This window comes from Nyctibius grandis, chromosome 6 (genome assembly GCF_013368605.1).
Source record: "Nyctibius grandis isolate bNycGra1 chromosome 6, bNycGra1.pri, whole genome shotgun sequence".
Classification (NCBI taxonomy): Eukaryota; Metazoa; Chordata; class Aves; order Nyctibiiformes; family Nyctibiidae; genus Nyctibius; species Nyctibius grandis.
In genome coordinates, this window is record NC_090663.1 from 27624603 (window position 1) to 27648271 (window position 23669).

General features: G+C 44.7%; 1 protein-coding gene across 2 annotated transcripts; it reads right to left on the minus strand.

Moving 5' to 3' along the window:
* Positions 1-1573: 1573 nt before the first annotated feature.
* On the minus strand, positions 1574-8928 carry RBM47 (RNA binding motif protein 47). Of its 2 annotated transcripts, XM_068403612.1 has the most exons (4): positions 7779-8928; positions 6033-6239; positions 2258-2460; positions 1574-1828 (listed from the first exon to the last, which is right to left on the minus strand). In XM_068403612.1, exons 1-4 carry the CDS (start codon positions 8905-8907, stop codon positions 1574-1576), a joined length of 1794 nt encoding a protein of 597 aa, XP_068259713.1. In that variant the 5' UTR covers positions 8908-8928. The 2 variants fall into 2 exon arrangements, with proteins under 2 accessions (XP_068259713.1, XP_068259711.1); XM_068403610.1 differs by lacking the exon at positions 6033-6239 and having other exon boundaries at positions 7779-8907.
* Between the last annotated feature and the right edge of the window lie 14741 nt (positions 8929-23669).

Genomic DNA, 23669 nt, shown 5'->3' on the forward strand with positions numbered 1-23669 from the left:
GGTCTGGAAGTGGTTCAGTTGTCAAGATATACTCAGTACGAAACCCCCTCGGTTGGTACTTATACCACAAAAAGCAAAGGAACGTTGTTTACTCACTCCCTGCTTTGCACCTCCTGTCACCGGAGCTGTGTTTGCAGGGCTGATGCACTTCATACAATGGGCAAGATATTTCTTTACCATTTTACTATATTTTACATTCACTGCACTACTAAATAAAAGCCTTTAAACAGGCCACAAAACACTGCAATAATATATTTACTTCTTAATAAAACAAACTTCTTTATAACATTGCAATAAAAGGTTTTTGTTTTGTGGCAAACCACATACCATGTAAATTTGCAACATAAAATGACTTTAAAAATGTATATTAAAAGATATTTACAAGCTCTATGTCTTAAAATCATTGGGTCTAATCGCTCCCACCCCTGATGTGCATGTACAACTCCAGTTGCGGAGCAGGGGGATTAAGCGTGGAAGGAAGGCCGGGAGGGAGGCTAGGCCCATTTCACTAATTTCAGTATCACTACCACCCCTAGTACCTCGGAAATTTCTCGTGGAACATGACAGAGTGATGGGTAAGTAAGTAACGCTGCGCATCCTCTCGGCGAGAGCGGCCTGCTCTCGCCGACAGCAGTATACATTCGCAGTCACTACAACATATACTTCAAAGAATAAAATAAAAAGCATTGAAAAAGAGCCTAGGTTTTATACTGGATGAAGATCTAAGTCAAGACACCTCGTGCGAAATATCAGCTACTCGTTTCTGCATGTGCTCCAACTACAAGTAGCTTCAATAAATAGAAAATCCAGTTGTTAAGGAAAACTCAGAGCCTTTCCTTTACTTAACACAAGCCTGCAAATCACACGGTGAAGAGATTTGTATGAGGAGGCTTTTTTTTTTCTCTTTCTCCCAAACGGCCAATATTAGTTACTTCTTCAAATAAGAACAAGCAGATTGTATTAATGCTAGCACAAAAATGCAGAGGTCTTGCACCTTTTTCAAATTGCACTTTCCAGTATAATTTTTTAAATAAGATACTTGTTGGTATTTTCTTTAAAAAACAATCTAAAGTATGTATTCTTTAAATATTGAATATATTCTTCAAAATATATTGTTAAAACTTTCCCTAGCTGCTCAGGTGTGCTTTTTAATATATAGCTGATATATTATTAAAGGCACTACAAAATAGACATCTCTGGAGTGCAGAAGTTACTAAAAAATAACCTTCATACCACAAATATATTGAAAATATAACTGCTAAAAAAAAAAAAAAGACCCTATGCAACCCCACTAGGATGCGTATAAATGCACGTCAGCGGTGGGCTGGATGCATTGAGGTCCTTTAGAAATGTAGGAATATAGGCGTGTTAAATTTTAAAAATAGCCTAAAAAAGTTAGTGAAAACTTCAAGCGTAGAAAATATTTCGAACACATTTTTCTAGGACATTCTTCACTTTCTGCATCAGTTTACCGAGCCCAAACATCTACTCTTTCGCAGCTGGTTCCTTCTTCATAAATAGTAAAGTGTTCCTTCAATGTGAGTTTCTTCGCTGCCCTCCTCTGACGACAGTCTCAGTACGTCTGGTAGACGTCGTGGATGGGGACCTGGATGGTCGCAGCTGGGAACGCCTGGGGGATGTAGCCAGTGTATCCCCCATAGGCGGCAGCGGCAGCGGCGGCGGCGGCAGCGTTCTTCTGTAGCGTGGCTATCGTTGCTGTCGCTGCGGCGGGTGCCGCAAACGGCACGTAACTTGTCCCGTAAATCCCGGCGGCGGGGATCCGTGGCACGTTGGGAGCCATGGTGTACACCGGTGTGATGGGGCGGCCCTGGAAGGAAAGCACCCGGTTCAGACCTCAAAAAAAGTGCTTAAATTGCTCTAGTATCCTATTTCCACCCCCTGAATTGCAAGCCCCCTAGAAGGGAAGGTGATAACAGGAGGGTAGGCAGCACGTGCCCTGTTGAATGAGAGTTATGCCATCACGGGGGGCTGTTCCCTCCCTCCCAGATTTGGGTCCCCCATAGAGGGAGAGCAGCTTTCCAAAGTGCAGATGTCTAAGACAGGTCAGATGAACTGCAGCGCTGTTGGACACCGTAACATCCTCCACGGCATCTCCTTAACGGGAGCAGGGCAAGAGGCCAGGCTTTCCCCCCACGCCGGCTATGCAGAGCAAGATGTATGGGAAGCAGGACGTATGGGAAGAGGGATATATGGGAAGCAGGATGTATGGGAAGCAGTGCTTATGTGCTGAACTCACCTGGAAGGGGGGAGGCGTTGAGACGGCCGGTATTACAGCTGCGGCTGCGGCTGCAGCAGCAGCTGCTGCACTAGCCGGGTCCTGCTGGACAGCTATAGGGTTGATGATGTGCTCGACAGTGTGAATTTTGCCTTCTTCTATCATCTTGGCCGGTGGCGTGGCCTGAAACATGGAGTACTGGGCACCAATGGCAGGGATGGCCACTAGGAGAGACCAGACACATCCGGTGTGTTGGGAGAGGGTTGCTAGGACCTCATCTCAAAGAGCCCTCCCTCCTGGCTGCGCCAGCTCTCCGGCAGTGGTCCTGCACTGCTCTCGTCAGGGCAGGAAGCCCATGTGCTGCCAGGGGCTGGGGCACCTCTGCCCTCCCCATGGGTGGGAGCACGGTGGCTGATGCACAGTGACGGGCTTGGTGCTGCCTACTCTGCCCAGGATTTGCCTCCATGCTCCTGGCACAAGTGTCCCAGGGCCAGAGCCCTGCTGGGGACCAGGAGCTGTGACCCAGATTTACACAGGCCCTTCTGACCACTGCTGTCCTCCCCCTTGGCCAAGAGTGTGGCCTGAGCACAGGGATGGGTGGGAGCATACGCTGTCCTGGTGAGGTCCCCGCTCCAGCTGTTGAGATCAAGGGATGTGTAGCTGCCATAGGCAGAGCTGCTGTGGGAAAGAAAAGTGTGGTTTGTACTGCAGAAGTTGCAGGCAGCAACTGGGCCCATCGATATGCCATCCTTTGGCCAACCCTGCGAAATATCAGCTCATTTACAATTATGCATTTCCCAGGACTAACTGGGCTAAATGTGTTTTATCCCATCTTTCTGCTACAGTATCAATCTATTTAGTGACACCAAAAAAAAGAAATGACTCTTTAGAGAATTCTCCCTCATGCGAAAATTGGACAACGCAAAATAATTAGAGCTGTGGTCTTTCAGACAAAGGGAAAATGTTCTGGTCAGAATGATGGTGTTCCAAGACAGTGAGTTTTTACGTGGTCCAAAATGGAGGTTTGTGTCACTGCTTAGGGAAAAAATGTGCTTTGCTAAACATTCCCAGTAATCACAATAATTGGACATGAGCCGGAAATGTGCACTAGCAGCCCAGAAAGCCAATTGCATCCTGGGCTGCATCAAAAGAAGCGTGGCCAGCAGGTCAAGGGAGGTGATTCTGACCCTCTACTCCACTCTTGTGAGACCCCACCTGGAGTGCTGCGTCCAGCTCTGGGGCCCCCAGCACAAGACAGACAGCGACCTGTTAGAGTGGGTCCAGAGGAGGGCCTCAAAAATGATCAGAGGGCTGGAGCACCTCTCCTGTGAGAAAAGGCTGAGAGAGCTGGGGTTGTTCAGCCTGGAGAAGAGAAGGCTCTGCGGAGACCTTATTGCGGCCTTTCAATACTTAAGGGCGCTTATAAGAAAGATGGGGACAGACTTTTTAGTAGGGCCTAGAGCGATGGGACAAGGGGTAACAGTTTTAAACTGAAAGAGGGTAGATTTAGATTGGACATAAGGAAGGAATACTCTATGATGAGGGAGATGAGACACTGGAACAGGTTGCCCGGAGAAGTTGTGGATGCCCCATCACTGGAAGTGTTCAAGTTGAGGTTGGATGGGGCTCTGAGCAACCTGACCTAGTGAAAAATGTCCCTACCCGTGACGGGGGTTGGAACTAGATGATCTTTAAGGTCCGTTCCAACCCAGACTGTTCTATGATGCTATGATTTCCATCGTTGCCTTATAGTGCACACTTCAGCATTCAGCTTGTGAGCCTGTCAGCAGTAAGATTATTCAGAAGGAAAACAGAGTAATCAATAAATGATGGACTAAGAGGTGATGTTGGCATCTACGGGAGGTGCAGCCAGTAAGTCAGAAATGAAGCCAAATATGCACACAGGTTTCTTTCACTGAATGAAACTTTGCAATGTGGAAATGTGCAATTCTGCCTGTGGGAAGGACAGGTGACAGCAAGCAGCACTCTCGTTTTGATTCTGGAGACAAGGGATCTGATCAGATATCTTTCAGGCAGAGACATTTCCACCACCCGTGGACTACCACTGTTTCCTCAAGCAGAGACCTCCACCCATGAGCTTTTCCAGATCTCCTACACCAAGTCCATCTGGTCAGCTCAAACCAGTTTTATCACTGGTTTAAATAACCTGCATAATTTCTCACTGAAGCAAAGGCAGAGATCTCACGTGCTCCATTCTGCAATAACTTCTGGCAGAAAAGCAGTAACAGGCAGCTGGGGTACTGGGGTAACCATTTGCAAAGAAATGAGCTTTAAGGTTGTTCTAAACGGTAGGAAACTTTGCAGAATTGGTACATCTCTACTCCTCCGTTCTGGTAATGTGCTTTCACAGTCATACCCTTTTACTAACAGAGGTAAGTCTTGCATGTGGTACCTCTTACTAGATTATCTGATGTGGTTGGGGCAAACAGACCGGGTGCTTCTGTGCTCAGAGGCTGTGCTGGAACCATACGAGAGGGAAAGACCCAGTAAAGAAATCTGAATTGCAACATGCTTCAAGTGTAGAAACATTGAGGCTTGAGCTTCAGGCTTTTGTTTGGCAATCGAATGAATTACCACTGATAGGTGTGCCCACTTTGCAAGCATCCTTTAGTAATACCTGGAATTCCTCAAGTAGCTTTACAAACACACGTAGCGGTAATATTTTCTGATTGTGAGTGGGCAGTTTTCTCAGGAAGTCTCATCTTCCTTTGGAAATGGCTCTAATCTTAACAGCCCTCCTTTGTCTCTAGACCTCTGCTCACATTGTCTCATCCAGCTGTTATGAAGAACTCTTCACAGCCTTCATTAGATGCAAGCTGTAGTTTCCACTGACAGTATGGAGCATGTTTTGGGAAACCACTGCAGCTCTGTTATTAAACACTGCTTAGGTCCTGCAGTTACATTTTACTTAGAGAGAGGAATGGGGAGAAGACCTGAGGACTTCTGCAAGAGGGCTTGCTCCCGTCACCTGCAAGAACCTTCTTCCTCAGGCTGCTTTTCCAAATAAAAATCTTTCCAAATGGGATCTTCAGGAATTGCAGAGCTTCAGCCTTCATCCCACTCACCTGGGAAGGGCAAGGGCTGGATACTCAGCTGAGGATGTGGCAGAAGGCGACAATTCCTGCCCTGGCCCTTGGGCCGGCTGCCCACAGCCCAGCAGAGCTGAGAGCTCTCCTGTAGGCACTGCATCGCTGCAAGCTGGACCCCGAGGGCTCCTTGCATTGCTCCTTCCCCATGCCGCTGATGGTGGCGGAGGAGCTTGCCTCAGCCAGGGACTTTCCTGCAATGGGAAAGCCCCAGGTCCTTTCCCCAGCCTTGTAGCACCAGAGGAATATGAGCTAATCAGGGGAGAGCTCTGGCCTGGGTGGAAATCTGGGATGGGGAACTCCCAGGGTGAAATTAGCATTGAAGAAATTAAGAGAGAGAGGAAGATTGCTCTTAGTCACCATGTTCTAGTGTACATGACTAGACAGGGAGGAAAGCCTGCTTCCTCCTGAGGAGGTGCAAAATGGGACAGGAGGGGTGGGCACTTTTTCCTTTGGCCTGAAGAGCTCCCAGATGTTCATGTCCCCTGTCCCGCTGCATGCGTCTTGTTTGCAGAAAGCCTGGCCAAGGCCAGGGGGGATCCAGCACAGGGGAGCGCTGAGCCCCGGCACCATCCCCACTGCCACAGCCATGGGCTGGCCCTGGAGGGGTCCCCATGTGCCTGACATGGGGCTTTGAGCGGGGACTCACCCGCCACCTCAGCTTTCCTCCCCTCATTGCACATACTAACCTGCACCAGGCTTAATGGCCACCGGATTGACCGCAGGTAACTCCAGGTTGGGTACCAGCTCATATCCTTTCTCTTGCTGTTTTCCTTTGCCTTCATGGTACCTGCTGTAGATGCCACGGCCGGCGGAGTATCCCCCCAGGTAGGAGCCCCTGGGGCCTGGGGCTCTGTTGCCAGCTGCACCTCGCCCTCTGCCTCGTATGCTGCCTGCTTATGATAACAACACAGAAGAGGGTGGTGAATAAGGGAGAGCGACAGCCCCGCAGGGAGCACGAACAGCCCCAGGCTGAGATCCGGAGGCATGTGCTTAGAAATGAGGCAGCAGAAATTAGTTTTGTCCGGGTCTTAGTGACCCTGCTTAGGAAAACAGAAGAGTTTGGCCTTAGAAGCACTCAGTAAGCCTACGCAAGTTTTGCTCTTGATGTTTCTGACCATACATTAACGCTTATTTATACTGATGCAACTGTCATGGCCAGTGTTACGGGTGTAACGCACTCAGCAGAGAGAGAGGGGCTCCTCCAGGGTGATGTCTATGCCGTAGGAACAGCTTCTGCTCTCAGCTGTCCTTCAGAGGAGACCCAGCCTCTCAGCTGGCCACAATGGGACCCTGCAGAGACCCTGCAGAGATGACCCAAAGTTGTACCTGGCCTTTAACCAACTTTGTCCCACCGTTGCTTGTATTTTTACTAGTGTTGTTTGTTTTCTTTGCTATTTTATTAGTAATGTGAATACACCCCATCTCCGAAAATATTGCCTTTATTTATCTTAGCAACTCCACGCATGTTACGACAGTACTTTGGATGCTGCGGTATTAAGGCACTCTACGATGGCCTAATTGAATATTTAGACTGTCAGTGAACTCCTTGGTAGTTCATTGCAAGTACAAATCTGGAAATTGAGAAGCAGCTGAAATTCTTGGTCAAGTAGGGTTAAAAATATTTCTGGGTTTACGTGGGTGCTTTAAGAATATATTCATGCTGAACTGCCTGTTATGTGGAAATATACATTAAATTTCAGGAAACTATAATTCCTGTAAGTCCAGGATAATTGTAATTATAACACCAGTTACAGCTGCTAGGGTTTTTTATGAATAACTGTTTTTTGTTAATTTTTAATCACTGTAACTGGTAACTAATTGAAGTATACATAATAAAAGAATTATAAGAATTATTTTGCACTTATGTGATTCCTTCTGCTCATAGTTCTCAAATTACTTTATAAAGGACACAGCACTACTGTCATTTCAATGCAGAGGACAAATGAGACCTGAAGAGCTCCCAACTGAGGCTTTCGCTGACATCCTTCCCTTTGGATGACCAGGTCACCATACCCACACCTCCAGGAGAATGCAAAGGGAGCACTCTGTCATGATCTCCAATACTTAGGATCCTGCTCTTTGGAAGGAGGTGGAAGCTGGAGTCCTTGGACTTGCTCAGCCTTAGTACAGCACTCATAAAAACCAGATCCCTCTCTTCCCCATTCTGTGCTTGGTCCATTAGCTCATTCTTAACCATATTTTTGATGCCTCCCTCACACTAGCCTGTATATTAGCAATTATTTATAGATAAATACACTTTATATACTCATAAATTAAAATGAGACTGAACAGAAATATGGCAAAAAGATCTATAAAAGAGTGTTTAAGAAAAAAGTGCATAGCGCCAGCTGTCGTTTGGCTCAGGCAGACCTTGGGTCGCACCAGCCTGGGATAAAACCTGCCCATCGCATCCCCTAATCGTGCTTACTAACCTTTCACAAAGTAATCTCTGTTGGGCCCGATCAAGGCATTGTACGGATATCCATAATATGCTAGTGTGTATGGATCACAAGAGTAAACATAATTAGGTTGCTGAGTTACTTCAGGCGTTGCTGCGGCCCCTCCTTTTGCTGCTTTCTGGTAGCGAGTGTATTGCTCCTTGTCTACTGGCTTGGCCAAGGTAACCTCCAGGCATGAGCCTTCCAGTTCAACACCATTAAGGTTGTTCATGGCATGAATGGCGTCTTCCCTGGTTGTAAAGTGCACAAAGGCATAATCACGTATTTTTTTCACCCGCTCTACACAGCCAGGGTTAAACTGCCCAAAGACCTTTTTAATGGTGTCCTCTGTGGTCTCAATCATTAAATTCCTCACATAGAGGATTTTAACAGTCTCCATGACATCTTCATCCACATCTATCTCTGGTTCTGCCCAGTCAACAGCAATTTGGTGTCCCCACAGCTGGATCCTTCCCGGCATGAGTTTCCTCCGGGCCATTGCCGCTGCTCGATGACTCTCATACTCCACGAAGGCGAAGCCTCTGTTCTTCATCTTGTCTGCAGCGCTGGCATACACGATGACATCCAGCACACCTTCCGTCACCTTGGCGATCTCTTCCAGGATCTCCTCTCTCTTCTTCATCTTGGGAATGCCTCCGATGAAGAGCCGGCAGTTATCCACACTGCAGCACACACCCAGCAGCCTGCCAGGGCGGATTTCATAGTTGTTCAGCTCTCTGACGGCACGCTTCGCCTCGTGCTTCTGCGTGTACATCACGAAGGCGTAGCCACGGTTCTTCCCATCAAAGTCCATCATCAGGCGCATTTCGTAGATGCGGCCGACAGACTCGAACACGGGGACAAGCTCATCTTCATAGACGTCACGGGGAATTTTGCCCACAAAGACTTCACAGCCACGAGGCGGGTGCAGGCCCTCCCATCCGGGAGGAGGGCCGCCATACTTGCGTTGCCCATTCTCCTGGATCATGCTATACCCAGTGCGCTCCATGAGGGCCAGCAGAGCTGCCTCATTGGGTGCACCAGCAACACCTTCAGGGACTTTCGTGGTAGCCACGTTAGAGGAATCGTTGCTCATCCTTGCAGTGGAGTCCTCAGCAGTCATGATGTCAAACTCATTCACAGCCTGATAAAGCCTGGGCAAAGGAAAAAGGAGGACACTCATTAGAAGCTGTTTTAGCTACCACCAGAATCCCACCCCTATCTTTTTTCTTCCTGTAGTTGTTCTGCAAGTTTATTTTTCAAACTGGGACTAAGGCTGCAGAAAAGCAAATGAGTGAGCCACACCAGCCTGAACATCGATAGTGCAGGGGGAGCGCAACCTGAATGTAGGCACAGCCCCTCTTTGAGGGAGGTGGTTGAGGATGACCTGCCAATATCACCCTGGCACCAAGAGCTGCTGCCACGGGAGGCTGAAGTCACATGAATGGATGCCACCAAGCACCTCAAAACCTCAAGACCCTAGGGAGGCTTGTCTCCTTTTTGAAAGGGTAGGAAGGAGCTGACACAGGATTGGGAAAGGGAAAATATTTCATGAAGCCAGTGGTTCTTACCTCCAGAGCCCTCTCCTCCCTCTCAGTCATTCCTCAGTTAATCCATCTACTCCTAAACAGTGCGAGTACCAGGTGCCATACTCCACCATGAAAGATGGCAAATGCATGAGAAGCACCAGGCACAGTTTCCATCTGATAACAACCCCTCACTCCTCCAGGCCTTCACAGTAACTGTTGAGTAGGAAATAATAAATGCACTTTAGCATCGGGGGGACCAAGTCTTGTTCTCTTGTGCAAAGGGCAATCTGGCAAGCTTCTGAGTTGCCTGCTGCTTGTGGTACAATGTCTGATGTGTTTGTCTCTTCCGTTATAACAACAGGACTTCGCAAAAGCTGAACAGAATCACTCCCTTATGACAGGCAACTTGCTTTAGAGCAAGTGGCCGGCACAGCCCTGCAAGCCAGCAACGGGAAAGCAAATCTCAGAAACCTCATTCTGCATTTGAACACATGCAGAGAGCAGGAAATGCAGACATACAGGAGGAGATGACCATGCTAATGACCACAACTGCAAGACAGTGGGCTTCCTCTCTAAATAAAACACTTTGAGACTCTGAGAGTAGTTAATTCATTGACTTTTAAAGCTGGAAAAGTCCATCAGACCATTTAATATGAGTGATTGTATATGACATGGACCATTACATTTTATTGTTATTTGCACATTGAGTCCTATAACATTTATCTGAGTAAATCGTATCTTCCAGAAGGACCTTGGTTTTAAGGAATCAGAGACGTGTAGACCTCACCACTTCCCTTTATGACTTGTTTGCTAATCACCCCCTCAGAAAAGCAAGCATGCTGTATTTCTCATGAGACTTTGTCTGGCTTTTGCTTCCAGCTAGGATTGCTTGTTAAACCTTTCTCTGATAGACTGAAGAGTCTTTCAAGACCTCTGCTTTTGCCTTATGAAGATGTTTAAGTTGTGTAATCAAGCCACAATTCTGTCTTTTTAATAAAACTTGCAGGGTGTACTCCTGAATTCCTTCACAATCCATCATTTTTTCACCTAAAATTGTTTTTGTGGCTCTTTCAACAGTTCTCTAGGCTTTCAGCCTTTTTAACCCTTGCTACATACAGGGATGAAGATCATCCCTCTTTCTTCTCCCCACATCTCTGTATCGCCAAGGCCTGTTTTGCCACACCTTCTCACTAGCAAACCATGTGGAGTTTATTTGTCAATTCTAGCCCCAAATCCTTTCCAGAAGCACCACTTGCTGGGGTTATGTCCCATGTGGCAAGCATGCCTTGTGTTTGTTACTCCTAAATGCCACAACCTTGCGTTCAGCCCTATCCCAACTGCTTTTTGAGTAGATCCCACCTACTAAGTGAGTGCTACACCATTGGCTTCTTCTCATTGTTTTTTACAACTCCATCAGCCTCTGCATCATCCACCAATTTATTTGCCGTGATTTGCATTCATGACCAGTTTGTTGATGGAACTGTCAAAAAACACTGGCCCGTGTAGGAAACTCTGCAAACCACCATAAAAAATGTTTCAAATCTGGGTTTGACACGCTTATTTTCCCAAAAAAAGGACAAAGCTTCAGCCAGATTTATTTATTCTGTGTGGTTGTGTTATTCAGTGGGACACAGGTTTCTCTCTGTCCCTCAAGGACTCTGCTATATACCCTTCGTTAGAACGATTTGGCCATTTTCAGTGCATTGGTTACCATGCAGGCAGGTCTTTCACTAGTACAGTAGGCCCAAGCCTACAGAAATATGGGTGCAAATTTTAGGCACCTAAGTCTGATTTGTAAGGTCCAGAAAACCCATTTAAATCCTAGTAACCTTAGCACTTCAGATTTTTTTCAGTAAAGCTCCTGAGCTGCCCAGAATTGTGCTGGTCTGTATCCAGAGATGCCTCTGCACCAGCCAGGGCAAATGGCACTGTGCCTGGTTCAGTTTCTAAATGCATTTGGGATTGGGAAACCAGACCTCTGAGCCTCCATCTGTGGTCCTGCAGGTGTGTTTGGGCCATGGGTGTTACATGCTGATGTATGAGGGCAGAGGGAGAAGCAGAGAAGATGGAGGGCAGTAATAGTGATGCTGATGCCCAGGCAATATTTTAGAAAACATAATTTCTTTGAAGCTAGGTCTTTCATGGAAGTGCATCAGTTTTGATAGCTTCTTGCTTTAAAATGTTGATGATAAACATGTTTCTCTCAGATTCAAATGTTCCCCCTTTTTAATGTGTCACAGTCAGACATTTTCATTTTACTCCTGGGAATTATTTGACACAATTAAAAAAATTAAGGCAGAGAAAAACATTTTCATTTTTCACTTGACAATTTGTTCCTAAAAGTGTGACTTCACCTTTCCCTGAATGAACAGAGTTTGTTAAACAAACACTTTACAGGGGCCACTGTTGGCAAGTGAACTACTTATCACCCCAGGTTTGGGTAAGTTTAGAAATGAGTCATTACCATCAGTTTTAGGTCAACTTACAAAATAAAAGTCTCTGTATTCTATTATCTGCAGGGCTCAGTCACTGGGGCTATAGTCTAGAAAGCTACAGATGGGCACCGGGACTGTGGAGAGAGGAGAGATGGAGAAAAGTCTCCCCTGCTCACCAGAAACCAGCTGGTAATCTCTGGCTGTCCAGGAACTGGCATGTTCTCCAGCACTTTGCATTGCACCAGCAGGATGGTTTCTAGTCCTGGAAGTTGTACTTGAAGCTGCTGCTAAGCACTGATAGCCACCTTTGCTCCAAACACTACCATACACTGTTTGTGATAGTGAATAATTAAAAATTCTTTGTGACCCTAAAATGCATTTGTCCCAATGTAATATATTGGGAATTAAGATTCTTGATCAAATGTGTTTAATTTTTTTCTGTGCAGCTCCATAGAGCTGTGTTTCATATGTATATACTACCTAAGGCAATTATAGAGCCCATATAGTCCTACTTGATGTAGCTAAATACACACTTAGCGACAGTCATTGTCATGTCATGTAGCTACATGACACAATCAACACCTTCACAAAGTTCAGATATCATCTGCCTTGATGAGAAAAAATGCAGGCGTGTCTGGTCTGAGAGCTCTCTCCTCCTGTTGTTACTGCCTCACAAAATGGGCTGCCAACACAACCTAACCTTTTCGTGTTGAAAAGCAATCACTCTCAAGAAAATTGTTTCAAAAATACCTATTTCCAAAGTGTTCAACCCTATTTTTTTAGTCCACAGTAAATTTGTCATGAAAACTTGCTACCATGTGTTGTAGGTGTCACACAAGGCATGAGCTAATACTGTGGGTTTAGTGGCCGTAATAAAGCCAGACTGATTTCAGTACATAGAATCATAGAATCATTTAGGTTGGAAAGGACCTTTAAGTTCATCAAGTCCAACCGTTAACCTAACACTACCAAGTCCACCACTAAACCATGTCCCTAAGCACCACATCTATATGTCTTTTAAATACCTCCAGAGATGGTGACTCCACCACTTCCCTCCACCAAGTGTGATTAATGCTAGAAGAGGCAAAAATGTAAGCTACATTAAAATGTAGTGTCTTGTGAAATTTAAGTGCATGCTTGATTTCTAGTCTCTGAGGAGGAAGGTACAGCTGATCTCGATGACAAAGATTCATAAAAGAAAGACAGACAAAAATATTACTTGCTAATGCAAAAGGTTGTGCTCTGGAGACAACTAAGTTTTAAATGACTAATTATCATGACTGACTGAAACAAGAGAAAAAGGTAAAGCCTGCTTGATTGTTCAACGCCATGTTAGATGGATGGCTAACGGCTGTCAGCCTACCAGGAGCCAGGCTTGTGAGCCCTGCAGTTCAGCATCCCTGCTCCAAGGACTCTCCCTCATGCAGGGCAATTCTCAGACATACACATTTCACTGAAAACATTCAAATTTCTCTTCCCCTTCCTTACGAAACTCCTTCCCTGGTGCCAATCAGGCAGGTGTAAAAAGTTCTTGCCCTAAACATTAATCACCTTCTTTTTAACATATCTTTTGTCACATTGCAGCTCAGAATATTAAGAAGGAAACTTACTGTGTTGGCAGTGACTGACCTAAAGCATACTGTGAGCGGGCTGATTAACTGAGGGAGGTTTTTTATTAAATAGAAATACCATGCCTTGATTAACAACAGCGCAGGGCCTAACGCTGATGTCCCTTGTGCCAGGGCAAAGGCAGCTCAGGGCCCCAGTGAGAAAGCGCTGCCCACAGTCCATATAGCATCTTATCCCTGGGCTTGCCCAGCACTGGGCAGTGCCCGGTGAAGTTACGCGGCTACCTGCTCCTCTGTTGATCTCAGTGTGGTAAAACAGGCTTTTACAAACACAGGGACACAGCTGGTGTCCTTGTGGCAGCAACCACGCATCCACTCCGTTCACATGCTCCTATAAAATGGGGTTGTTTATGTTTGTGCTTAATTCATCCCTCTAGATTTGTGTTACATAGATTTAGTGGCAGTCACATAGCATGGGGATGGGTGCCCGCACCATGGCAGGCGGCAGCAGGAGAGCCCAGGGAGACCTGCTGGCTCTGTGATAACTGGAAGAAGGAGGGGACGGGGACACCCACACCTCAGCTGCAGACCCTGGACCGTACAAACTCCTGCTGAGCTGACTCGGCCTGCCCTCACGGACACTGCACGGCCGCCCGCTTGCTTCAAGAAACCACCACAGTTTTGCATTTTAAGCCACAGCTGCTGCGGAGGGAAGATCGGTCGCTGAAATTTTAACTGAATACACCCTGTTGACAGAGGGAAATAACAGCTGCTGGTTTAAAGGTGACCTTCCTAGTTTTTCAGTTGAAATAATAAGGGCAAATGGTAATCCTGCAGCTGATGTTGAGCAGCAGCTCTGGAAGCACAGCTGCCGTTAAAGCTCTTTATTTTTAAAAGCTGACTCTTCTCATGGCAACTTTAGATACATAAAATGTATATAACAACAACAGCAGCTTACTAAGAACAACCATATAATGTTATCCCAAACATCAGATATCCACAGAAATGCTCTTGCGGAAAACCCTGTTTGCCTGTTTACGGATTTATCGGCTGAACAGTAAAACACAGGGGCCACGCCAATGTGAAATAAGGTGGTGGCTCGAGCATTGCTTCAAGCGTAATGTGCAAGTTACCTCCCCTTTTAAAGATAACTACAGTATCACTATACGTCAGTTTTCTTTTTCTTGGCAAGACTGTCACTCCTTTCCTAAAGATTATTTGCATGAATGAGCTGAACAAAGCCAGTGTCTTTGGGGCTGTTACTGGAGCTGAGCCATGACGTGCCCGACTGCAAGACCCAGGGCCAGCCTAGCAGCAGGGAGCTGGGGTGCAAGGTGCTCCTTCCCAAACTAATGGCAAAATAGAAAATCCCACCTCTTTCATGAATGTGCCTAACGTAGCCACGAGCCTCGCAAGCACTTGCTGACATCCCATGTGCATCCTGGCAGAAGGCTTCGCCCTCTGTTTGCAATCAGCTTAGGAGACATCCTGCTGGAAGCAGCATCGTTGGCTCCTCTCCATGCGTAGTGGAGACAGAGGCCACGCAGGCAGCAGATGAGGTGAAAAAAGGGTCTGATTTTTGGTGAAAATCTATGCAAAGGCTTTGCCTGACTCCAAATTAATTTATACTTCAAGTGTCAAAGGCTAGTCCTCCTTGTGGTTTTCAACAGGAGCTGGACCACAGCTTGGTTCCCTACCTGCTGTTGCTAATGGAATGCAAACGTCTTAAGTGGAATCTTATGGTGGGTCAGTGCAAGAGAGAGTGCAGCATTTCAGCACGGCTTTTTGGCTAGGGACCTTTTCTGAAAGTCTTTCATACAGGAAAGGGAAGGTTACTAGGGATGGATGGTGTCTTCAGCCTTTTAACAAAAAAAGCAATACTTGAGGCCAACAGGCCATGACGTCTGCAGTGTGTCAGACACATTGCTTTACCTGCAGCTGAACTGGGTGGAGAAGTTACCCCAGGCGAGGTTAAACACTTTGAAAAGGTGGATTTTCTTAGTCTGGATCATTTTGGTAAAACTCTGTAGAGAAAGTGGTGAACTGCATCAGCAGACCTGAAGGGACAGGAACAACAGTTGGCAAGAGACTTGAGTAGCTTGTGATGAGCAGCTTGGGAGAGTAATCTCATAGATCATATCAGCACTAATTATTGACAATGACATGTCTGTCTGCTGTGCAAGTTATCCTGCTGCCAGCACTGCTAAAGCACTTGATATTCTCATCATCATGGCATGCCTGAATTACGGCAATCAAACTTGTCCATCTCCAGCTAGGGTCACCTGGGACAAGCCTTTTGGCTCAGGTGCTGCATGGGACCCAAGGAGATGCACATGCAGCAGCATTTGCTGCACCACGTCATTTCCCATGTGTGTTCAGGCATGAACATGTACAGCAGTGGCTCTCTGCCCACTAGAAGTACTATACTGAAATGTAGAGAGAAACAGTGTAAACCACCTAAGGAGTGACTCTTCAAAGAAGGAACATAAAGAAACAGAAAATTAAGGGTGATATTTCCAACAGTACTTAGCATGTAGCACTACTCCCCCTGACATCAGTTATAAGACTCCAATGGCTTCTATAGGGGTATATTTAAGACAGTGATGAGCACTACTGAAAATCCTGCCTTAAAAGTCTTGCAGGGACTGATTATGTCCTCCAGGCACCAATCAAAAGCAATGCATTTGGCTTAAAAAACTGTAAAAAAAAAAATATAAATCTGTTCTTTTACTTCTTATTCCTTTTTAGGAGGGCAACACATGAAATTATTCTGTAAGGTAACATCCTGAATTTTCCCAGGTTAAAACTTGAATGCTAATCAGATAATTGAACACCTGATTTGTACAGTCAACAAGTGGCTACAACTTCAGACTAGAATTTGAAGGTTAAACTTATTTTCGTCACTATCATAAAGAACAATAACAGTCACAGATGTAATTCTCTTAGCCATATTATACCAGTTCCCTTAGCCATATTAATCTTACCTCACAGCAATTTTATATACAATTTAAGAAATGGAGCTGAAATTATGATTCCCCTACAAAATAAAGTCACCTTGTGTTGTGCAAACTTCCTGCCTATTCTGTTATCAACGCTTTCTGCTTCCTTCTAAGGCATATTTAATTTGGAGTGTGATTCTGCAAAGGCTGTCAAAGATTACACTTGTGTTATCCATAAGCACGATCAGTGCCCAGCAGTGAACATTCCCAGGATGGAGGTCCCTCAACGACCTGGCCTCCTGGCCTAGAAACTGCAAAAATAGTATTCAAAGAGATATCAATGATGACATCTTGAATAATAAAGTGAGAAAGCTTTCCTGAGCCTGGCACTTTACTTCTTGCCATTGCTTTTTGATTATCACAAGTGAAAATTCTGTTCATGCATATACGGTTTTCCCATGGTGAGAATGAAGCAATGCTAATGGAAAAGTAACTGATGTGCCAAAGCACCACCAACACCTAGAGCATCCTACCAACACGGTTGGTATTTTCCCTGCTTCTACAGTGTGAATTCTGTGAAGGTAGTGTGTGTTTCTTGAGTGTTTTTCCGCTACTGCAGTGCCAAACCAGCCATCTCAGCTTAAACCACTTCTGAAGGAAGTTTGGGTAAGCGAAACCCAGCCTCCTCCCTTATTTTATAATGCACTTTGCTGCAAGTCATTCAGAACTTTGTCCCAACAAGTTGTGCAACCCATGTGTTGTACTGTTTGCCCCAGCTCCGTCTTTTACCTAGTCTAACTCAAAGTAATTCTATAACTCTCAGCTATTTCGATAGGACTGGTTGCTGGCTGAGGCTGAAGTTATTATCCTGCAAGATATTGAAGCCACATGTTGAGGAAAGATGAGAAGATGAGAGATGGGTTGTGTAATCATTCTTATCAGCTTTCCAAATCAGGAAACAACACAACCCTTCCCTTCTCCCCAAATTCCCATATGTACATCTAATCCAAAAAGTCTGTTATTACCATGGTCAGACAGGAAAATGTGTGACATATAAATAAAGTGCAATGTAGTCACTCGGTACGTAACAAGTCTTCCCTATTCTGGATGAGCTGTACTTGATGAGAAACTTTTTGCGACATTTGTTTTCCACGAATGCGATTAAGCAGTGTTCTCTGCGGAGATGCTGGTACAGACAGGTAAGAGTGTCCTCCTCATTAACTGCCTGCTTTAAAAAGAATTCTTTCTAAGAAAAGAAGTGTTTCATTCAGTGTGGACTAGCTGCTTGCAAGCTTTTGCGATAAGACAGGAAAAGCAATCTTCTGCAACTGAAAAACAAATCCACAACTAGACACATCTGTTAATTATTACACAGGAAAGATAAGACATTCACCTATTTCACTTCTTGCCTCTTTGAGGAAAAATCTTATATATGAACACAGTGATTTAATTCGTTCGTTCAAAATGCCTGTGAAAGACTTTGCTGAACTCTGGAGTGGGGATATGCATGCATGTGCTTGTGATTTTTCTTTGTTATTATAATGCAGAACACTCTATCTGTCTGTCTGTCTATGTAAACATTACAGTAACATGTTCCACCCTACAGTGCAATTGAGAGTATCTAAAAAAGTTCTTAAACTACAGTTCCCTTTCCAGCCTTTCTGATCTAACTTTTTCACCTAACTCTTCTGGAGATCCCAGAGGGAAGCGTAACACATCCTGCCTGTTCATACAAAGTCTACTTGCTCAGTCAATTTTATACCAATAAAAATAGCTTCAAACTTTTCAGTTCACCCTAATCTTACGCACTATTTTTATTGCAACATTCTCAGTTTTGTGTTCACCGTGTGAGCACCGCTACAATGGGGGGCCCAACCTGCAGCCCCGCTTTTGGCTGGAGGCAGAGATTTCAGGGAAAGCTGAAAGTGGCCCACCGTGTTCCCCGCCTCAGGTCACAGAAATGAAAATCAGCATAAAGCAAACTGCAGTTGGGATGTGAATGTTTGCTGCCTAAAGTACATTAAACTCAAAGACTTTGGCTTAGTCAGTGACTGGGTGTTGTTTTTTTTTCTCCTTTGTGCACTGACATTTGACCCGTTTTATAATATGCACCTTGCACTGCTGAAATCCAGTTAGTTATTTATTAAACTCAGGTACCAATGGCTGACTTGTACATATCATGCTTTTAACTGCCTGGCGTTGCCCGTGTGCGGAGGAGAGGGGGATGAAAGGCAGTTGTCTTTGCTGTGAAATTCTGTTGTATCCGCAGAAAGGAGCTGCAAAGTGCAGCAATTTGTACCTGACCTCTGATCTAAGAAATCTGTACAAACCTTTGAACCTTGTATTGAAATTGAGAAACAAGGTTTACAAGTACAAGGAAGAGATTTCCACCACTCGTTACCTGTGCCCAGGGTTAATACTATAAATTAAAAAAAATGTTTAACCAAGGCAGGGACTCTCTCAGGAGGCACCATTCCTGTGCTGAGTTAATTCAAGGCAATTTAAGTCTACTGAAATTACAGCACGGCTGGAAATAACTAGGGTTTGGAAATGAAATTTCTGTGAGCTTCGGAAAAGGAGTGGGGTTTGAGACAGATGTTATTTGGAATGCACTTTTTGCTGACCTTAACTGGGATTTTTTTTTTCAATTAAAAGCTGAAGAAAGAAGACAAGCAACATTTGATTCAATATAATTTCTTCAGCAAAGAATGGAGCTGAAATGCAGAATTGAATAGAAATTATTAAAAAGAGTAGCAAAATGGCTTCTCCTCTGTTAACTTTATTTTTTTTTATCCCACACATTATCTAATCTTGATTATACAGTGCAGAGCTATATGAGAAACCCATGGAAAAATAATCAAACCAACAACATTACAACAAGCTCTTGATAGACAGTCATATGGCCTTGTCTTGACGAGCAAAAAGGACGTGTTTTGCAGTTCTGTTAGATTAACCGTGTTAATTTAATTACAAAGCTCTCTCAGCTCTTTCAGACACTGGCAAGGTCCTTGGTACAACATCATCAGCTAACACCAACATGTGCCACCGTGGACTGTGTTGGGTGTGAAGGCCTTCAGAGATCAGCTGCGATGACACGATTGAAAAAGACGCCGTTTCTGCAACCCAGCCTGTCAGGCCATGGAGCATTGCAAGGGATGGCAGTAACGTTTTGCTGTGACATCCTTCACATGCTCCAAGCACTGGCTGTCATCCATGGTAAGTTTGGGTGTGCAAAGAGTGAAGGAGCACTTTACACACACGTTTTGAAGCACGGCTTCAATCCCAGCCAGCTCAGGACAGGACACCATTATACACAACTGCTGCATCTGGTCCACATGTGAATGGACAATTTTGTCATTGGTTTTAATTGAACCTTACTTACAACAACTACATTTCCTTTTCTTTTTTTTTTTTTTAAAAAAAGGTTCTATATTCAACTGATTTTTTCCAGATTTAAGTCCAAACGTCACTATTGTTATCAGCACTGACCCCAATAAGGCAATAAATGAATAAATAAATAAATAAGGGTGAACAGATTAATGTCATGTGTCCTATGTCATATACAAGCCTTAAATGTTTCACATGCTGCTTAAGCAGAATATGAATAGAATAATATCAGAACTTGATTTTCTTAAAATGACATAAAATTTTCAGTATGCAGAATGAGTTATATAGATTAATTTGTATTAATAATACTTGCATATATACCCTGCTTGCTCAACCTTCCTAGCCACCTTCAATCTACAAGCCCCAAATTCTGTACCTAAAGCTGGTAATTCACTTTTAAACCTTGATTTTTATGTCAATCTCTTGAAAAAGCAGAACAAAATACCAGGCAGCACAAACAGACAACAGCAGAGACAGACCAGTTGAAAACACATCAGGCAGTTGTTCAATGGCTACCTTTCACTTCATTAATTTAAGATAGTAGAAAAAATACCTCTCAGACATGATTTCGTTTTCCTTTGTCTAAAAGATCAGTGGTTTAGTTTTCACTGTTCTGACAGTCGCTTTGCTATTTGCTACACAATTCTTTTAGATATTCACATCAAGCTCATAGTTCAAGCTTAGAAGTGGTTGCTTCCTTCTCAAAAAACTCTTTAGGACCCTCTAAAGGAAGGCAAAACCCAAACCCGATACCTTGACAATGACATGCTTTCGGTCTCAACTCCCTGATAAATGAAAACCAGATAAAAAGCCCTACAGAGCAAACAAGATCTCCCTTACCTCTCCGGTCCCACAATCGAAGTGCGACAGGTTAAGAGGACTTGCGCCTTTGCCCAAGCAACCTTTCTTCCTAATGGCAGGAGCCGTGTAACCTGGTTATACAGTTTATGCATCTCTTTATTGGCCAGCGAGCGTTAGCCATTTAAATTCCTTGGGAGTCATTTGTTAAGGGCTCTTAGGCTGAGGCTAAGTGGGTGGGACGGGAGGGAGACGGGATGTTAGTGCTGCCAGACGCAGAGAGCTCTCCAAAGGGGTTTGAAGATTAATAGAAAACCATCTGCAACGAAGGGATCTTTGGAGGCAGGGCTGGGTCCCACCTTTGGGGAAGCACAGGGAAGAGAAACCATGACATTTTTGCAGGGAGGAGGAATTTGAAGAGAAAGCTTTCGTTCAAAATTCAAAACTTGGAAAAAAGGGAGTGAAACATGTACAAACAACTCCTTCCTAGCACAAGGCGTTGTGCAAATAGCTTGAGTTACTCACAACAGATAAGATAAGAAAAGGGCATATTTTGCTTGACAGCATGAGGTTTTTTCAGCGAAATCTTGTTTTTCTTCTTTATATGTGTCTGGCAAAATTATTTCAGGCTGCACTGAATCAATTTACCTTTGGATGTAAGAAAAAAAAATGGTCTGCATCTCCTGGAGTGAGAGGTAAGTTTACTGATCTCAGCAGCGGCGGGACAGTAGGAATAACTCAGTCTGTGCCATGTACCCAGCGTGCAGCATTTCAGCAGCAAACACGGAAACTCAAACGTGTTTGCTTGAAAGAAAAAAAAAAAAGCCTGGTACAGGAGTAAAAGCACAGGGGTGGTAAAACATGATTCATGACAGCAGAAATGGTCTGTACATAACAACAGAGCATTAGGCCCTGGGAGCACTTAGGCAAAGCAAACAACACACCTTCTCAAGCAGCCAAGAGGAGGAACCGCACCAAAACACTCTTGGGATGATGGATTTGTCCAGTTGGCAAGCAGTGTGCACAACCAGCCGGCGGGAGAAGAGGGAGCAGGGCATGCCTTGGGAGACGACTAATTTCTGGGAAAGGACACTGCCCGGAGAAGGTGAAAAGCAAACAGCATATCACCGAAGCAAAACAACTACAGCTTTCAGTCCTTTCCCAGGTTTTTTACTGGCATAGCCATTCTTTTCTTCATTCTCTTTTTTTTCAAAAAAGTAAAGCTTGGTCCAAATTGCCAGCCAAGCCGCACACAGGCAGCAACCTCAGGGCATCCTGGTGTGGAAGGAGAAGTGTCTTATCCTCTCAGCTGACGGTCTATATACAGGGGTGGATTCTGCAGAGGAAGCAGTGTCAGTTTTTATCAGATGGTCCTACATAATAATTTGTTCTTGCCCTCCAAGTGGTTTTATCTGGGCATGTAAAACTTAGAGACATCCTTGTACTGCAGAGTCAGAGGCTGGTCAATAGAGAAGAGGGGTAGGGGAGTCAACGGGTGTAGAGATAAGAACTCCAAAATTAGAAGGCTCCAAGTTAGCCAGAGAAATGTGGAGGATGGCAAAGACTAGCAAAAGAAGCACCTCTGTGGCAGTTTCTGAGAGCGCACAGGAAGGATAGCTGTTCTACTTGCACCGCAAACCCAAAGGGTGATTGCAATCACCCTGTTCTGGCTTTTTATACTTGTTTATCCACAGTACTGTGGCCATGGCGTGTTAGGCACTGTACAAACACACCTGCAGCCTGGATCCTGGTTCCAAAAAAGCTGCAGCCCAAGGCTACTGTACAAGTCTTTCATCTTCATAATTCCTCTCTGCAAATGTTAACTCATTAGCTACGAGAGCTGCAGAGGACCACGTACAGCTCTGCTGGCAGGGAAGCTGCAGCATGGAGATTAAGTCATTTGCCCAAGACTGTGGAAGGAATCAGTCTCAAATCCAGGGATAAAATCTAGGAGATTCTGCCAAAATTAGGTCCATACCTCAATTCCACTGATCTATATAGGGAAGTGAGTATAAAATATTTACCTGGTATAAGGTCAAAAAACTCCCCTCCACCAGATTAATTAATTTTTTAAAGTCAGTATCCTTCTCTTTACTTTGCATTTTACTGTTGGAAAACAAACCAAACTTTTAGCCATCAGCATTGTAAAGCGAATCCTATGAGCTACAATCGTGCATGTACTTGAATGCACAGGGAAGACCATTCTGGTGTAAGCGGAATGAAAAAGCACTGATGCCAGTGAGCCGATGGGCTCATTTTTAGAAGGCTCTTCAACATACCATGTCAATTAGGGTCAGGTAGAGAGGCTGCTCAAACCCTTGACTTTCATTTTATACTTTCACTTTTAGCTCCAGCTTGTTGTTTGTTTCCAAGTTATGCCTCAAATATTGTCTAAAGCAACGAACATCAGCAGATCAAGCTGCTGCAGGGTATTCTGAGGTGTTAGCATCCCCAATGCAGCATTTGAAACTAAATACATTAATTTGTCCTGCAGGCTATGCTTTTATAGGGAACCTAAGAAAGTTGGGCAGCATACTGCATGTCCCTCAACTTTCCCTGGCGTTAGGCACCTACTTTCCTTCAGCTTCAAGCACACTGCGTTCATAATGATTACATGACTTTATATGCCTCTTTATGACGACTCTGGCATCGTGAGAGGGATACACCTAAAGCAGAGTGGAAAAGTGTTAAGGGCAGAGCCATCCAAGCAGCAGGGAGGATGGGTTCTGTACACACACACACGCTCCTCTCCTCATACAGCATCCACTGCTCTGGTGTAAGGATATAAACACATCTTCTCTCCTAATGTACAGCTTGACTGCAACAATGAAGTGTCGCCATCCATTACAATAAAACCATAAATATTTAGTTGTTTCGGCCAAATCCTAAGAGATGTGAAAGAGAACATCCAGACCACTCCATGCCTATGTTTCCCATAGACTTTCCATTTCCTTTTATTCTTTCCTGTAGTGGGATTACACATCAAAGGTTTTTCCTAAATAATTGTCCTAAAGTGATAGAAAAGGCTGGACATTTGAAGAAAAGAAGTGAGATTCACTGGAATGTGCTAATGCCTATTGGATGGGGACTTGCTCCCTGACACAGAAAAGGCTTTCAAGGAGATAATGTGCTTCCCCTCGGCTGGCTGTCTTCTACAAACAGACACACAATCTGGCCTCCACTGATCAGGTGCACTGGGCTCCTCCACGCAATGACAAGCACCAATAAA

What these genes read in the sequence shown, in the direction of transcription:
- RBM47 (XM_068403612.1), bottom strand. Translation starts at nt 8,907, where the DNA reads ATGACTGCTGAGGACTCCACTGCAAGGATGAGCAACGATTCCTCTAAC. An exon ending in CAGAGATTACTTTGTGAAAG is followed by an intron (nt 6,240 to 7,778) that starts GTTAGTAAGCAC and finishes TGTTATCATAAG; the next exon opens with CAGGCAGCATACGAGGCAGA. An exon ending in CAACGCCTCCCCCCTTCCAG is followed by an intron (nt 1,829 to 2,257) that starts GTGAGTTCAGCA and finishes CTTTCCTTCCAG; the next exon opens with GGCCGCCCCATCACACCGGT.